We start from the raw sequence: 17,241 nt of genomic DNA, 5'->3' as shown, positions 1-17,241 counted from the left end.
AAATTTTATAGAGCCATAAATAACACCATATCAGAATACCAAAATATTTTCAAAAGTTATCATGACTGTTCGCAAATCTCGATGTTTAAACCAGTCTCAGACGCTTTCAACATATATAAACAATGATAAAGCATTTCTAAAGAAAATTTGTTGAGAGGTAAGTTATAACACATCTATCAATCCTCCTGCTAAATTTCATTGCAAAACGAGAAACCTCATTAGCACATGATTAATTAAGTATTAACTATTATAAATTTGAAAAATAGATTTAGTTGCTTTTTTGAAAACAACTTTTATATAGAAACTATTTTTTAAAATACACATCATTTAACAATTTGAAAAATGTGCTAACGGAAAATGAGGAAGTTGAAGTTTGGAGTTGAAGAATACAACAGGAAATACTATTACGAAGTAAGTGAACCATTTTCAATAATTCTCGGTGTAAAATAAGCTGAGAAATTATTTAGGAGGTTAAGTGCTTCAAGGAGATAGTCTAAAGGAGTAAAATGGACTTTTTCCCAACACTATTAATCTTCTAATGAGTGATCTTTTGAGTTTAGACAAGCACTAGTTGAAAAATATATAATCATAGCCGGTTAGGCGTGCTCAAAAGCAATTGAGCATTACTAAGCGGCCCAAGAGTGGAAATCAGGGTTGGTTCGTGGCAAGGGCCGACGGTGTTTTCAATGGTTCATACCTTCCGTCTTCGGCTCGGATGGTCCAGAGTGCAGACTCAATTATACTTTGGACCACCCTAACTTTTGTTTTTCTCCAACTCTAACACATCAAGAACCTCAAACACAGCAGCTCTTGCACACCAAGGAACTCTCCCATGTGTGCCTTATGCCCACGTGGAGAAGATGTTGGATGCGGATTGATAAAAGAGTTGAGATGGTCCGTCTAAAGTACAATAATGATAAATTCTAAAAATGAAAATATTAAGTAAAGAATGGTCCAAAATATACTTTTTTTTCAATGGTCCAAAATAAAGTTTGAAGCAAAAGATAGTCGACCGCAATCTAGTCTTGCCTAAATGGGTTCCCATCCTCTGCCGTTGGGGGGAGAACGGCAAAGGCGCACAGTGAAACGTGAGGGAAGCTACAGTGCCGTGCAGTCTCTACAGTGGAAAATACTGTAGCTACAGTGAAAAATATATATTAATTATTTTCATCGTTACTTTAGTGTTTAAACTCGTGCATCCAAAACTTGATCCAACGGGTATAAATGCCCCAAAGGCATGGCACTGTAGCTCTCTGCCGTTCCAGTTGGAACGGCAGAGGATGTGAAGCCTGCCTGAATGGGTAGTTTGGTTTTCTCAAGAGGGAGTCTAGTGCACGGCATTCCGTCCGAACAGGATAATTAAATGACACCTCCACCTCCCCGAGCAAGATATGGATAAGGATCAAAGATGGACTCGGCTAGCCTGACGTATCAATATGCATGGCTTTCACAAAAATCTGCACATAGGAATTAATGGTTGGCCCCCACGTGTATCTAGCGCTTCTCCTTGAGTTTGTAGGTCAGAACATGCATGTGTAGTGCATCATCAACTATTTTATTACCACGCTATTCTACTAGTACTAACTAGGATGAGACGATTTCTAATAGGTATCATATGATACTTGTGAGATATCACCGGTGATACTTATCATGTATCAGACGATTCCAATCAGGTTTTACGCGATTTCTACCAGGTATCAGGTAGCGAGATACCACCTGATAGATATCACCTGATACCGGTTAGGTATTAGGACATGATACATGTTTCTATCCAAACGGTGATACTTATTAGGTATCAGACGATTCCAATCAGGTATCACGCGATTTCTACCGAGTATCATATAATACTTGCGAGGTATCACTCGATACCTGATAGGTATCACCTAATACCGGTTAGGTATCAGGACAGGATACATATTTCCGTCCAAATGATGATACTTATCAGGTATCAGAAACTGGTATTAGGACTACCCGATACATATTTCTATCCAAACGGTGATACTCATCAGGTATCGGATGATTCCAATTAGGTACCATGCGATTTCTACCAAGTATCAAGTAATACTTGAGAGGTATCACCTAATACCGGTTAGATATTAGGTCATGATACCTAAAAGATATCAAGAACTGATACATATTTCTGTCCAAACGAGATATGATCCTGTACAATTCATGGAATGAGAACAGCACAATTTCCAAAGAGACGAACGATTAAAAAAATACTATTAAAGTCCCATGTCTTCTCAGTGTGAACATACACCCATAAATACACTAATTTGCCTAGCTTTATCATATTGTATTGTCACCAACTCAGATACTGGTGTGACATGTCTGCTCGTGTCACGTGCCCACGAGTACTCATGAGGATTGCAGGCCTGCAACACACTTAGCTGCTCATGTCCGCGTGTCGCTGGAGGTATGATTGTGCACGAAATCAGATTGACTTATGTCCGTATCGAGGAAGTCATAGATTACTTCATTAAACTATTCCGTTCGGACGGTATCCCGTACAATAGTTTTTCTCTTTTCTCAAAGCAGGGGGAACTACATTTATCTTCCTGCTTTTGTTCCCTTCTTACCGTATCCTCCTTTTTATTGGGCTTAACCATCGCAGTATTGTTACTTTCTTCTCAATCCACCCATCCAGTCAATCCCCAATTATATAGGTGTAGGCCGTGCTTTATTCCTAATCTGTCCAACCAACTATTCTTTAATTATAAGGGAACGGCATGTACCATTACAAAGCATGATCAAGCCTTAAAAAGAGATTCTTCATGTTTTGGTCCAAGATCATCTTTTCAGCATGGCCCATAAGCACGGCAAGGCCCATTTCTTCAATCTCTTCGACGTCCTCACGTCAAACCTGCCCACTCCAACCACCAACACGGCTAGGTGGCCATATGGGCCGGGCCGAGGCATACCGGCCTGACAAGACAGCACTATAGTCGGCCCAAGCACGCCCACTCGTGGGTTGTTCCGGCACGACCCGTTTAGCCGTGTCGTGCTTGGAGCGACGCTTGAGTCCATGGGCTGGCACAGGATGACACGATTTCCATTGGGCTAGCACGCTACGGCCCAAGTACGAGCATGGTCGGAATTTTTTCATTTTTAAATTTATTTGTTTAATATTTACAGAAATATTATATCGGCGGAAAGATTTACAAAAATAGACCCTTCCGCCCTCCATTTGGGCGGCAAGCTGACGTGGCACACGGCGTCGTAACGGTGTCGTGTGCGCATTTTGCGTTTAGACTCTTTGCAGCCCTCCGTAAGGGCGGTAAGGGGCTAAATACAATTTTTGTGCTGCCAAAAAAGCAATTGGATGGTTCTTTTTGCATATGAGACCTTTGCCGCCCTTGCGAATTTTGCACGGAGGCCTCTTGCCGCCCAGACAGAGGACGGTAAGGGGGCCACGCGCAAAATTCGCAGCTCCCTAAAAAGACCGTCATGCGCCCGTGTGCCACGTCAGCTTGCCGCCCAAATAGAGAGCGTTAGTATCTATTTTTGTAAATCTTTTCGCCGATATAATATTTCTGTAAATATTAAAAAAATAAATTTAAAAATGAAAAAAAATCGCATGGTCGATCGCCCCACCAAATTTTCCCCATAATTTTTCATCTGTTTTTTTCCATTTTTCCTATTTTTAAAATATATTTTGTCTATTTTCTCTCATTTTCCCAAATTTTCCATATGTTATTTTCTTTTTCCCACTATTTTTGTCATTTTTTCTAGTTTTTCTTTATAATTTTGGGCCTGTTCACTTTGATAACATTTTCAACCTTACCAAATTTTGATAAAGTTGCCAAAATAGTAGCTACATTTAGTTTGCTACCAAATTTGGTAACTATATAAGAAATCCTGCCAAAATTTTTGGCAATGTTTTTTTGGCAAAATTTGGTAAGGTTTTTTTTCATCAAAGTAAACAGGTCCTTTCTTTTTTTTTCCTTCTTTTAATTTTCCTTTTTATCTTATTTCTCTTTTTTCGGCCTCGTATTCAAATTCTGGGCCAAACGTGATAATGGGCCTATACCGGCCCACATGTCATATTTGGGCCCGTGCCGGCACTGCCCGTAGTTTCCATGGACCGTGCTTGGGCCGACGCCTTAGCACATGGGCCTGCACGGTATGGCCCGCTACAGGAGCCATGCCTAATCGTGGCTGGGCCAGGCCGTGACGTTCGGCCCATTTGTTCACCTATTGACGGCCACACGCCCACACCACACCTCGTCGCCGGCAACCGCCACCTCCACGGCGCCGCCGGCCAAGCCGCGCAGGCCAGCGAGATGACCCGGAAGCCCAAGCGGAAGCCTCCGCCCTCGCCGGAGCCGTACCACGACCACCCCTCCCCTTCCCCCGCCCAATGCCTCGCCGTCCGCGACGCCCTCCTCGCCTTCCACGGCTTCCCCGACGAGTTCGCGCCCTTCCGCCGCCGCCGCCGCCGCCTCGGCCTCGACACATCCCCGGACCCGGAGGAGGACACGGATGGCGATCCGTCTCCGCCGCCCACCGTCCTCGACGGCCTCGTCACGACCCTCCTCTCTCAGAACACCACCGACGCCATCTCGCGCCGCGCCTTCGCCGCCCTCAAGGCCGCGTTCCCCACCTGGGACCAGGTTTGGTGGCCGCATCCAGGAAGCTTCTAGAAGCTCCCTCGTGTCCTCTGATGCGCGATTCGTTTTCGTTTTTGGAGGTGGTGGATGAGGAGGAGGGGAAGAGGCTGGAGGACGCCATCCGGTGCGGGGGGCTTGCGGCGACGAAGGCGGCGAGGATAAGGGCGATGCTGAGGGGCGTCCGGGAGAGGCGAGGCAAGATTTGCCTCGAGTATTTGCGGGATCTGTCCGTGGATGAGGTGAAGACTGAGCTATCTCGGTTCAAAGGGATCGGGCCAAAGACTGTGAGTTCCATCTCTCTCTTCTCCTGTTTCTTCAGCGAATTTGGTTTTCGTCCTGTTGGATTTCATCGTAATGTAGAGAATGCTAGTATTGATTTTGTTGTGAAGGATGAGGAATTGATAAAATGTGACTAGTGAGAAGTAGTTGTAGTTTGCATGATGGTAGATAATGATCAAAAGCAAAGCAAGTTGCTTTTCTTGTTGCCATGTAAGTTAATACAGCCTGAACTCAAGTTTCCGCAAAAGCCTGCAAAGTATTTTGGCTAACAGTAGTGTTGGTACTAAGTTGTATGAAAAGGAAATTAGAGAAAGTATGCCCTTGTGACTGAAATCATATGCTTGTGTCGGTTATACTTAAATATTGCTGTGTGATTATGGATGGGTGTTAGTCACCAACAACCAGTTTTGCTTTGCAATGAATGGCTAACAGAAACAGGTGCCTGGTAGCCTGCGTGCAATGGCATGGAGCTTCTTCTAGATTCTTGTATTCGGAGTGCAATTGTCCAACAATTTTCCTTCTACTAAGGGTGGTAGTTACAATCATGGCTGGAGTTGTCAATGGAAACTTTTGCAATTATGATTGACAGTGGAATTCAAACAGCATTCCCAAATCAAAGAAGGGACCTTACTTGTGAATGTTTATAATATCTTTTTACGCTCTTTGATTGCTTGCTTAATACTATATTGGCTGCTTGAGTAAGTGTGCATATAGCTGATGATCTTTCTAATATATGCAATTATGCATGTTATGACAGGTGGCGTGTGTGCTGATGTTCTATCTTCAGAAGGATGATTTTCCAGTAGATACTCATGTATGTGTAACTTTATGTGGTTCTTGTCCATACCAAGAAGTCAGTTTAGTGTGTATGGCGTATATGTAATAACATACATTTCTATAATAGGTACTCCGTATTACAAACGCTATTGGTTGGGTTCCTGCAACAGCTAGCAGAGAGAGGGCATATCTTCATCTGAACAGCAAAATTCCTGATGATCTAAAATTTGATCTGAATTGTCTATTTGTAACTCATGGAAAGCTCTGTCAATCATGTTCCAAAAAGTTAGGAGGCCAGAAAACCACCGGTTCAAATTCTATGTGCCCCCTAGCAAGTTATTGTTGCACTGAAGAAAAGATGAAGCAATAGGCCAATAGCCAAGGTAAGCTACTTGGTCCCATTTCGAAATGATATGTATATGCTGCGTGCCAACTATATTGTGCTCTCCAGTAAATGTTCTTCAACTAGCTGTTTTATTATTCGAAAGTTAGATCATGAGCTGGTTTCTCAACTTTAGAATTTTCGTAAGCACTACACTTCTGCTGCACATCTTAAAGTGCATAATATAGGCCCAAAATTTATCCTAGAGAGGTCAACTATTACTTGCTTCTTGCTTATTAAGGAAGTACCTATGTTTAAAAGAGAGTTATAGTTGGTATGTCAAAAATAAAGAGAGTTATACTTCATGGGTAACATGCTGAGTTTTTACAATGCTGTTTTATTCTGGTGTCAAGAAATTTATTCAATGAAAATTCTACTGTGTTATTTGCCTATGGGAATCATGCCCTCTTTATTGTGTTGGGATATTGTAAGTTAATCATATGACCTTGCTTGCAGCTACTTTCTTACTGGCAAAAGCACTCTGAATGATGTAAAATATGATACCTAATCGCTGTTCCAGTCTCCACCCAATCATTCATGACATAATCTTTTGCAAATGTAGGAATTGTTTGTGGTTATTGATATTTTCTGAAGGTGGTGTCATAACCTCCCAACAATGCTAATGGTAAAAGGATTTATGCGCTGAAATGTCTCATCTGATGGAAACCTCAGGTTCGGTTTCTTGTTTTATCAGTAGAGACTAGAGAGCTTCCAGGCTTCAGTTGTATGATATGAACTCATTTCTACCATGTAAGTGACACTAGCTAGGGAATTTAGTTTGGAACTTTGGATGAGAAGCAAAACACTGGGGGAATATCGACTTAATCGATACATATCTCATTGATTACACTGACCAAAGGAATCCTAACATTTTTGCTCTAAAGTGCGCTAAACAGAGAAAAAGGCACCAACAGACCACAACCAAAACCAATTGTATGCACCAGGTATCCTCGACTTTTCTGGTGCACATGATGTCTTGTGCCTGACAAGGAGGCTTGTGATTTCCAGGCAAGCAGTGGCTGACGGTGAGCTAAAGATTCTGGTATGTCAGTTAGATTCAGCATATGTTCTCGGTCACCATCAGTGCAATCCCATCTGAGTCTCGCCACCCCACCTGCCCCAATGGGACGGGCAATTGTGCAACCAGGTTTCAGTACTAAACTTAACTGTAGTCGCTTTTGAAAATCTTGATTGACAACGTACTGGACCTTGATGCACATTTGGTACCGTATGCTTTGGAGTAGAGCAATGTGCTGCCATGTGATGTGATGGAGCAGCTGGGCAGTTTGCTTCTTGCTTTACACGAAGTTTAGTACTGCGAATCATTTGATTTGATCTTTGGTTAGGTTGCAATGCACTCTGTCAAGTTAACCTGAGAGGCTTGTCTTAATGGGAACATCTGGAGTGAAAGTCAAGTGCCTTTTACAGTTATTGATCTGTCTTAACGCTAACAGAGATACAAGTGGGCTGTACCACTGGCTGAAAAAAAAAAAACTAGCATACTGCTCCTTCTTGTCATAAATATTCGATGTTTAGGAAAAGATCTGTTTAAACTTTTAAGATTCCAACCATCAATTTGTAGAACTTTATAAAATCTAAGTTTTACGATCATGAAAGCACTTTTTAGCAAATCTACGTATACCCTTTGTTTTGTTTTAGAACTAAGCATTTGGGAAATTATTAATTGTCTGAATTTTAAAAGTACTAGCATAATACCTATGCATTGCAACGGATTTTTTTTTAAAAAAAGTTAATATATATTTTTAAAGCCTCTAAAAGAAGTTATTACTATTAATTAATATATCATAGAGATAGAGCGATGAAATATTCCATAATAAGGGTATTTAATTCTCGTATTTATCTTGTGTGAGGACTTGCCTGTGTGGCTTAAAAAAAAGGTAAAGTCTTCTCGCACTTTTTGCCGACCCTATACGCTAGTTGTGGGTATAGATGATCGAATTTTATTATAAATGTCAAAAAAATTTCATCAGAAATAGTAGTTTATTTTTGATTGACTAGTAAAAATAGAGTTATAAATATAACTACATTATTAAGTGGGTTTTATAGCGACTTACTGAGCCTACTTAATGGGCATCATCAGGGCACTGTTAAATACAATGTCAATCTAGATCCTCTACAGTATTATTTAATGCAGTATTGCATACTCCCTCCGTCCCAAAAAAAAAAGATAAACCCTGATTTCCGTGCTCAACGTTTGACCATCTGTCTTATTTGAAAAAATTATTAAAAAAATTAAAAAGACAAGTCACGCACAAAGTATTAGTCTTTTGAATCAAAGGATTTATGTAGGAATTTCATAGGATTCTAATCCTATAGGAAATTTTTCTATTTGGCCCTTTGATTCAAAAGATTGAAGCTTTCCAAATCTATGAAATTCCTATGGAATGGCACATTGCATGTGGATTTTGGAGGAAATTTAGCAAGAGCTCCAACCTCTTGGAAAATTTGGAGCTCTTGCTAAATTTCCTTTGAGTCTATCTCTCTCATCCGATTCCTGTGTTTTTCTTGCGCTCCAATCAAACGACCATTCCTGTGTTTTTCCTGTGTTTTGCAATCCTCTGTTTTACACTTCAATTCATGTCAGAATCCTGTGTTTTTCCTATTCCTCCGTTTTTTTCTACCCTGCGATTCAAAGGGGCCCTTAATCATTTTTATTATCTAACAACAATAAAAATACGAATTATAAAAAAATTTCATATAAGACGGACAGTCAAAGTTGGACACGGAAATTCAAGGTTTGCCTTTTTTTGGGACGGAGGGAGTATGTAGTAGTGCTTACTTGTATATAGGCTCGAGGATTTATGAGTATGAGGCTCATATGTATCTAGCATTCTAGAGGACCTGCATCCATCATATATCTTTTTTTAAACAATTGTCATATATCCTTGATCAATTGGAAATGGATCCTCTGCCGTAGCAACTATCTACGGAGGTTTTACAGTGTCCGTGCATTAGGATGCACGTACACCGTTCGATCAGCAATAGATGCAGCTACAGTAAATCGCATCGCTCGTGCATTGGGGTGCACGTACACCGTTCGATCGGCAATATATGTAGCTACAGTAAATAATGCTATAGTGGTCTAATGTTGTATGCACGTTTTTCTGCACCTTAACAGTACAAATCGAGGAAATAGATCATGATTAGCTATGGTCTTAGCTTCAAATATTGATCATGTCATCAACTAAAGGAGCTGTAGTAACATCGCGCCTGTCAATATAGCTTAAGCTCTAACGATCCATAGCCAAATTTTAATTTTAGAATTAACTTTAGTGTTTTTCTTTTTTCAGCCATGACTTTTGAAAATGTTAAACGTAAAAGTATAAGTCATATCCTAAAATTAGTTTTCGTTGCCTCAAATCCTAGATCACGTGTCTTAACTTATAGTCTTGAAGTATTTGGATCGACCAGTCATACTCAGTGTACTCTCTCCATTTCAAAATAACTCAACCTTTGAATTATTTTGACACGGAGGGGTAGGCCTATAAAGTATAAACTACGAGGGTCAGATCTAGGATTCTAAATTGATGGTGTTAATGTCATCTCTATGTAATGAGTATAGACAGTAAGAAAATAATGCGATGCGACAAGGTGAAATTGGATTTTCTTTCGAAGAAACATTTTATCATATATTTATACTATCCATCTAATTCAGTGAAAATGAAATTGTAAAGCACAAAACTAAAGTTAGTGAGTACACATGTACACAAAAATATATAGCAACACAGCTGATTTTATTACATGAACATAATATATAAGAATAGAATTCATGGAGGTTGCAACGTATCTTCGCTTATAAGCCGTAGCAAAAAATGCATTCCAAACAGATTCTAAGAATAATCCCCAAATGCTTAAAATCTGTTTAGCTCAAAAGTCCCAAACCTAAGAAATCGTTAACTTTAGGGAAATTGATCGGTTGACCCGCTAAGTAAGTAGGCTAGAGCGTAATTAAAATGAAAATAATATGATAAATTGACCATTTTCTCGGAGTTTTTTTTAAAAAAATCTCACTTCTGCTACTCAGCGGTTTTTCGAGAATCAGTGGTGTGATCTGAAGCCTATTCACTGGGCTAATTTATTTAGCTCAAGCCCAAAGAAATTTATGGGGTGGTGTCATTTCTTTGACGGAAGTGGTTAGGTTAGGTCTAAAGCTTTTGGTGTTATCCTCGCATAAAGAAAACCGTGATGATGTTACCTAACAACGGTACTATTACATTGTCTCTGTCTATATAAGCTGCAGCCTAAAACATAAACTTTAACAGATCATGACAGTTTTAAACTACAAGAACATGTAAGCGTTCACTACTTATGTTTGCTTATTAAGTATCATCATTTGATAAAGTCTAAAGGCGTGAGCAACCGTGCAAATGCAACAAAAGGAGTCACTCCGGTCGGCAACAGCCTCATTGGGCCCGGCTCATCAATCAAAAACACGGGCCCCACATGCCAGGGGCGAGAGGGCAACTGAAACTTCATACATACTTCCTCCGTTTTTTTTAAAACAATATGCAATCGAAGACGCTTACAACATGCGTACACTCACCTCCTATGAATACACACATGCACATCCTACCCCTATGAGCATAGCCGGAAGACTGAACCGGTATATCTTGAGATTTATAAAGTCACCACGGGTGCCTTGTTGTCGACGGGTACATCGCCTACCGCAAAATAGCCGAGCACCTGTGTCTAAGTCTAGAAATTGAATCTGAGTGGGTTGGTTTCACCACAAGAAATCTAATCGGAACGCTCACTTCGCATAAATGCTTCCTCTGTTTCATCATATTACGAGTCACTTTCACCTTTTCTCAAGTTAAATTTATTTAAGTTTCAAATTCATAAAAAAAGATAGCATTTCTAACACAAAACAAACATATTATTAAAATATTTTGTATTTAATCAAACTAATTTATAATATAAAACGAAGAGAGTATGTAATTATAGGGCTCTGTTTGGTAGAGCTCCAACTCCTAAATTTAGCTATAGAAGTTGGGTCTGGAGTAGAGTTATGGAGCAATCTAAACCTAGCTCCACTTCTCTAGTTCATTTTGTGATAGTGTTCCATCCAACTTCGCTCCTAGTTTAGGTGGAGCTGAAACTGTTTGGTTGGGCTTCAACTCCAAGAGAGATGAAGCACGAGTTGCAATGGTGGGTTGTTCGGTCTTTTTATGATGGTTGGCTTTTAAAGAAATCTGTTTATCAAGGTTTACGGATTTTATGAGACCAAAAATGTTTTTATGTGATGGTGGAGGATCACTACAAGTATGCTATAACGGGATCATAAGTTTTTTGGGTGGTTTTTTTATGGATCAGTTTACTTGAGTTTTTTTGAAACCTTTCTTTAAAGGAGAGGAAAGAGAACGACTTTGCTTTTCAAAACAGTTAAAAAGAAAAAAAAAGAGAGATTAATAGGCTAATAGCTGCTATCACTAAGATCAAAGATACGGAGTACTCCTAGATGTACCTAAGAGCAGGTACAATAGCAGGCTATAAACTAAGCTACAAATATATTTTAAAGAGATAAATAAGAAGAGATAAGAGCAGCGGGCTATAGATTTGTAGCCAGGTATAGCACGGACTCCAAGACATAGTATGTATATGACATATGGGACCAGATATTAATAGTGTAGTATTACCTCCTTCCCTAAATGTTTGACGTCGTTGACTTTTTAAAACATGTTTGACCGTTCGTCTTATTCAAAAACTTATGTGAAATATGTAAAACTATATGTATACATAAAAATATATTTAACAATAAATCAAATGATAGGAAAAGAATTAATAATTACTTACATTTTTTGAATAAGACGAACGGTCAAACATATTTAAAAAAGTCAACGGCGTCAAATATTTTGGGATGGAGGGAGTATATAACTATTATATGAATGAGCTATTAGAATGACTATAAATGAATTGGAGTCAGTAGTTGGCTATACTATTAAACTTGCTCTAATGTTTCAAAGAGAAAAATATATACTCCTAGTAGAGAATAATGGCCGCTATCACTGACAGGCGTGCCCCCACAAGGCCACAAGGCCAAGGCCAGGCCAACCGCTGTCACGTGTACAGCGAATGGCTACAACTGACGGGGCCCACACTACACCAACACCCACTGAGCTGCGGGCCCCACGGCCCCACCACGAGGTACACCTACTATGCCACCTCTTCCCCCCACCACCACCTCACTCCCACGCCTCCCTCCTCCCATTTTCGCCGGCCTCGCTCGCCGCCGCGTCGCGTCGCGCCGCCACCTCACGCCATCGCCGCGCGGGCGCGGCTTCCCCTTGCCTTCCACTCCGCCTCCGCCTCCGCTGCTACGGCGCGAGCCAGAAGGGGCGGAGGTCTTCGCCGCGACGGGGATGAGGGGGCGGTGAGCCTGCGCCTACTGCCCCGGCCGCAACAGCGCAGCAGCCACTGCCGCCCCCCACCGCTCGGCGCGAGATCCGAGCGCGACGCGGCTGTTGCTGTTGCTGTTGCTGCTGTGAAGAGCCGGGAGGGGTTGACGCGGCGGCGGAGGAGAGGTCAGGGAGGAGGCGGAGGCCATGGCGGGTTCGAGGTTCGGGTCGTTCAAGTCGGAGAAGGGGGACCCGGCCGCCACGGCGGCGCAGAGGAGGGACCCGTACGAGGTGCTCGGCGTGGGGCGCAACGCCACCGACCAGGAGATCAAGAGCGCCTTCCGCCGCATGGCGCTCAAGTGAGCACTCCCCGCCTCACCCTCAGATTCGGCCCCCTCATTCGATCCTTCTGGCATCCTAGTCCTAGATGAACGCGTCTCGCGGGAATTCGTGCGAGATAAGATAAATTATAGGAGCTTATTTACTGTTTAGTGAACTTTTGGAGGGATTTGGGGGCGCATTTAATCTTGCTAGCCATTCTTGTGTGGAGATTAGTTCTTCTTTTTTTGCTTTGCTATCAATGTTGCAATGGTTTCAGAAGTTTTCCTTGCAAATTGAGGCAGGTACCACCCGGACAAGAATGGCGATGACCCTGTTGCATCAGACATGTTCCAGGAAGTCACATTCTCCTACAACATCCTGTCAGATCCCGATAAGAGGCGGCAGTACGACACATCAGGATTTGAGGTTAGTTCTTGCATGAACTGGTAATTTTTAATCTACCATGTTATGGCAACTGGTGCAATTTGTTCAGGCCATCGAAGCCGATAGCCAGGAATTGGAGCTGGACCTATCGAGTCTCAATACCGTGAACACCGTGTTTGCTGCTCTTTTCAGGTAAAAACATTTTACTGATGTTATATTTCTTTTACTGTTTGCTACTAGCTTGTTATGCTGCTTTTTTTTTTCTTAACTGTGCGTACGTATGTGCAGCAAACTTGGTGTGCCGATAAAGACAACCGTATCAGCAACAGTTTTAGAGGAGGCATTGAATGGATCGGTTATGGTTTCTCAGCTCCAGCTTGGAAACTCTGTTCACAGGAAGGTAGGTAATGGCAACTAGCTGTCCATCATCCAATGCTTCTTTTCTTGATGTTAGCAACTAAATAATTGAAAGCTGCATGTGGCCAGGTGGAAAAACAATCAGCTCATTTTTATTCTGTTGACATAACAGAAAAGGAAGCTAAAATGGGGTTAGTTTGTCGTGTGAAATCAACTGATAGAAGCAAATTTAAGGTTGGTTTTTGTTAGCAAATGTTTTATCATGTAACCTGTGTTTCGTAAGTACATTTCATGCGGTTCTGGTGTTGTCAGTTCTGTTTTAATTTATTTTGATCTAGACTTGTTCAAGTTGTGTACATTTATCCTGCGTAGTGAAGCTATCCTTGTTTGACAATGAGAAAATTTGCCCTTCAGTTGGTGAAATTTAGATAATTTACTTTTGACATATAGTACTCCCTCTGTTTCATATTATAAGTCGTTTGACTTTTTTTCTAATCAAGTTTGACCAAGTTTATAGAAAAATATATTAGTTTATTCAACACAAAATAAACATATTATCAAAATATATTCAATGTTAGATTTTGTGAAACTAGTTTGGTATTTTGAATGTTGCTAATTTTTTCTATGAACTTAGTCAAACTTGACTAGGAAAAAAGTCAAATGACTTATAATATGAAACGGAGGGAGTAATAAACAATGGTAACCTGTCCTTTAAATGCATGTTCTGTGTGATCAATAAGTACTGGCTGTGCTGCATATATAGAATAATCACACCTATGGTACAAAAAAATATTGTTTTGTTGTATTCACTTTTGGAAGGGTTCTTTGAGAGGGCTCTGATAATGAAATTATTTTGATCTGGCAGTTTAAATGATGGAATACAACATGCATCATCCACATGTGTTTCTGTAATAATTATGTCAGCTTTTGTTTATCCTGTTATCTCATGGCTTTGATAAAGTTGAGTCACACAATGCTTAGCATGTAAAACATTTATTCAATACTATTGATTGAATACATAAAATTCTCTTGGTTTAATGTCCTTTTCCTTTACTTAGACCCTTAACATTGTTATTCTTGCATACAATTTCAGTTGCTTTACTTTGAGCTTGAAGAAAATGGTGGCCTGAGCCTTGCTTTGCAGGTAAGAGTGCCAGAATCCTGTTCTTCTGCACATAAATTTAATCAGCTTTACATCTGAGCATGTGGAGGTTTTGGATAGAGATTAAAACCCTGCCTACCTCAAGGGGTTGCGCGCAATCCCTATCTAAACTATCCATTACTAAGAAATTGGTCTCCCTATTTAAACATTGTGTGTGCAAAAATGACTTAAAAGTTAGCTTATTATCTGCAAAATTATCATAGTTTCAACTATGTAGCAATATAAAATGCTGCATAGTTGTCAGTCCTGCAGATTCACAAACAAGTTTGAGCAGTCCTATACTCTTGTCTATTGAATTCGCTATTAAACTGTAACACCATGTAATGAGCAAACCGGTGAATATGTTTTTGCTTTGACAACCTTTGCTTCATGCAATATGCAAGTGGCTTAAGTTTGTTCTCTCTTGTTCCATCTGCACAACCTTACGCAGGAAGACAGTGTAAAGACTGGGAAGGTTACTTCTGCTGGGATGTATTTTCTTGGCTTTCCTGTGTATCGTTTTGAACAAAACAACCTGGTGAGTTTACATATGTGTCATCGTTGTTGAATCCTCCAAGTGCTTCTCTGTGATTCATTTCTCACAAGTTCCTTTTAATTTCAGGCAGCTGCTGCAAAGGATCCTGATAGTGCCTTCTTTAAAAGATTGGACAGCTTCCAACCATGTGATATAAATGAACTAAAACCAGGCACACACTTCTTTGCTGTCTATGGTAATCACTTTGTTTGTTGGTGCAGTGTCAATTACTTAAGACAGTACGAATCCCCTTAAACTCTACACTTCACTCAGGTGACAATTTCTTCAGAAGTGTGAACTATACTATAGAGGTTGTATGTGGTGAATCTTTCCCTGCTGAAAAGGAGAAGCTCCAGAGTGTTGAGGCAAAGATACTCACAAAACGAGCAGAGCTATCCAAATTTGAGACCGAGTACAGAGAAGTATGTGGTTGCTGCCTTTCCCCTTGTTTTCCCTCACATTCTTTCTATGCACTGGGCGTCAGCTGTCAACATTTTTCATATTCCGAGATTCACAGGTTTTGGCAAAGTTCACTGAGATGACCAGCAGATACACACAAGAAATGCAAGCAGTATGTACAATTCTATTGCATAGTCATTTTTGTACTCCGTCCCATAATATAAGGGATTTTGGGTGGATGTGACATATCCTAGTACTGTCCAGATTCATTGTATTAGGATGCGTCACATCCACCTAAAATCCCTTATATTATGGGACGGAGGGAGTACTCTACTATTTTCTTAGTCCACATGGTCTTTTTGTAGATCGATAATCTTCTGAAGGAAAGGAATGAAATCCATGCGTCCTATACCAACAATTCACCACTGAAGAGGAGTTCAAGCAGGAGTAAAGCTAAATCGCCTTCAAAATTTTCCAAAGGTGAGGAGGAAAACAGTCAGAGAAAGGAAAAGAGAGTGAAAGACCAACCCACGGGTGGATGCAGAAGTGCAGATGAAGATTCAAACGAAAAGAAAACCAAAGAGCGGTTCCCAAAGAAGAAATGGTTAAACATTCCTTTCAAAATTGACAGGAGAAAGCCATGCTGAGTGATGTAATATATTCTTCGCTGTGCTATTTTTAGTATTTTCTTATGAAGTATCCTCAGTATACTTATCTTTCACCTTTGGTTTTTGCAGGTAATTCCCTGCATCATACTGTTTAACCAAAATACAGAGCATTTTGGCCCTGACCATTCATAACAGAACCCCTCCCTGGTTTATTCTAGAAAGATTGGGTGCAGGCCTGAGATGGTTGGAGAAATATTTTTTTCGATCCCCTTGAAGCTCCTTTTGGTCAGTGGCCACTCATCGAACTGTATCAAAATAATTAAGAGACCGAGCTCGTGATGTGATCGTGAGATAGAAGCATCCATAGCTTGTCATATGTGCAGCCACCATTGTCCAATTATGATTCTTTTCATCGTATATTCGTATGTTTAGTTTTGTTTCGATTCCCTTTGTAAGCAGTTGTAAATATAGGTTCTTTTCACCATATGCTTGCTGTACATAATGTACCTTCTTCCCTCGTCTGGATTCCTGATGTGTAAGAAAGACAAACCATTTACCCAGTTTTGGATTTGTCATTCATGTGTAGTTTGTTGATGCATGCTAAGCTGGAGCAAAGTATTCTTGCATCGAACTAAGTTGCCGTTTTTGCAAAATTCTGAAGCTATGGAATGTTGCCATGAGCCATAGGAGATGCCAACTCCATGGAATCTCTCTTTTAACAAGCAATTCACATCTCAAGTTGTCAACGATTTTGCTAGCACTGAATAGCGTCCTTTGAGATCCTCAGGCAAAATTTATTCGTTCCAAAAGGACCCAAAATGTAATTGATCATGTGATCGCCGTCAGCCCAAAGCATGTAATAATTACAAAATGGATTAAAACGAGGGCGCAAAATGTTATTGATCATGTGATCGCCGTCAGCCCAAAGCATGCAATAATTACAAAATGGATTAAAACGAGGTAACATACTATTATATGATTAATTAAGTATATTAGATTAAAAATTGAAAAATACATTAATGGTTTTTTAAAGCAACTTTTCTATATTTTTTTTAAAAAAACATATTGTTTTAGTAGTTCGGAAAACGTTCG

At 40.4% G+C, this 17,241-nt stretch overlaps 2 protein-coding genes across 4 annotated transcripts; both read left to right on the top strand.

The window, feature by feature from the left end:
• The first annotated feature begins 3,942 nt into the window (after positions 1–3,942).
• On the top strand, positions 3,943–12,201 carry LOC127776646 (putative DNA glycosylase At3g47830). Of its 3 annotated transcripts, none has more exons than XR_008018208.1 (6): positions 3,943–4,613; positions 4,691–4,894; positions 5,647–5,703; positions 5,794–6,049; positions 6,611–7,195; positions 12,082–12,201. XR_008018208.1 is itself a non-coding variant. In XM_052303139.1 (5 exons), the coding sequence occupies exons 1-4, from the start codon at positions 4,080–4,082 to the stop codon at positions 6,034–6,036; spliced, it is 1,038 nt and encodes a 345-aa protein (XP_052159099.1). In that variant the 5' UTR covers positions 3,943–4,079; the 3' UTR covers positions 6,037–6,049; positions 6,611–8,011. The 3 variants fall into 3 exon arrangements, 1 of the variants encoding a protein (XP_052159099.1); XR_008018209.1 differs by lacking the exon at positions 12,082–12,201 and having other exon boundaries at positions 6,611–6,981; positions 7,057–8,010; XM_052303139.1 differs by lacking the exon at positions 12,082–12,201 and having other exon boundaries at positions 6,611–8,011.
• A 56-nt stretch (positions 12,202–12,257) lies between these two features.
• LOC127776645 (chaperone protein dnaJ 16) lies at positions 12,258–16,724 on the top strand. Its single transcript, XM_052303138.1, has 12 exons — positions 12,258–12,763; positions 13,028–13,151; positions 13,219–13,301; positions 13,398–13,509; positions 13,596–13,700; positions 14,560–14,610; positions 15,059–15,145; positions 15,230–15,338; positions 15,416–15,564; positions 15,660–15,713; positions 15,907–16,193; positions 16,279–16,724. The coding sequence occupies exons 1-11, from the start codon at positions 12,612–12,614 to the stop codon at positions 16,186–16,188; spliced, it is 1,308 nt and encodes a 435-aa protein (XP_052159098.1). The 5' UTR covers positions 12,258–12,611; the 3' UTR covers positions 16,189–16,193; positions 16,279–16,724.
• Positions 16,725–17,241: the final 517 nt, after the last annotated feature.

The sequence above is a fragment of the Oryza glaberrima genome, chromosome 6 (assembly GCF_000147395.1).
Source record: "Oryza glaberrima chromosome 6, OglaRS2, whole genome shotgun sequence".
Taxonomy (NCBI): domain Eukaryota; kingdom Viridiplantae; phylum Streptophyta; class Magnoliopsida; order Poales; family Poaceae; genus Oryza; species Oryza glaberrima.
Note: the sequence above shows the minus strand (reverse complement) of the source record. Positions and strands in the feature narration are given on the sequence as shown.

Coding starts and splice junctions, on each gene's coding strand:
- LOC127776646 (XM_052303139.1), top strand. CDS start 4,080: ATGGACCGTGCTTGGGCCGACGCCTTAGCACATGGGCCTGCACGGTAT. Junction 4,895..5,646: donor AAGGGATCGGGCCAAAGACT/GTGAGTTCCATC, acceptor ATGTTATGACAG/GTGGCGTGTGTGCTGATGTT. Junction 5,704..5,793: donor ATTTTCCAGTAGATACTCAT/GTATGTGTAACT, acceptor TTTCTATAATAG/GTACTCCGTATTACAAACGC.
- LOC127776645 (XM_052303138.1), top strand. CDS start 12,612: ATGGCGGGTTCGAGGTTCGGGTCGTTCAAGTCGGAGAAGGGGGACCCG. Junction 13,701..14,559: donor CTGATAGAAGCAAATTTAAG/GTTGGTTTTTGT, acceptor ATACAATTTCAG/TTGCTTTACTTTGAGCTTGA. Junction 15,565..15,659: donor TTGAGACCGAGTACAGAGAA/GTATGTGGTTGC, acceptor CGAGATTCACAG/GTTTTGGCAAAGTTCACTGA.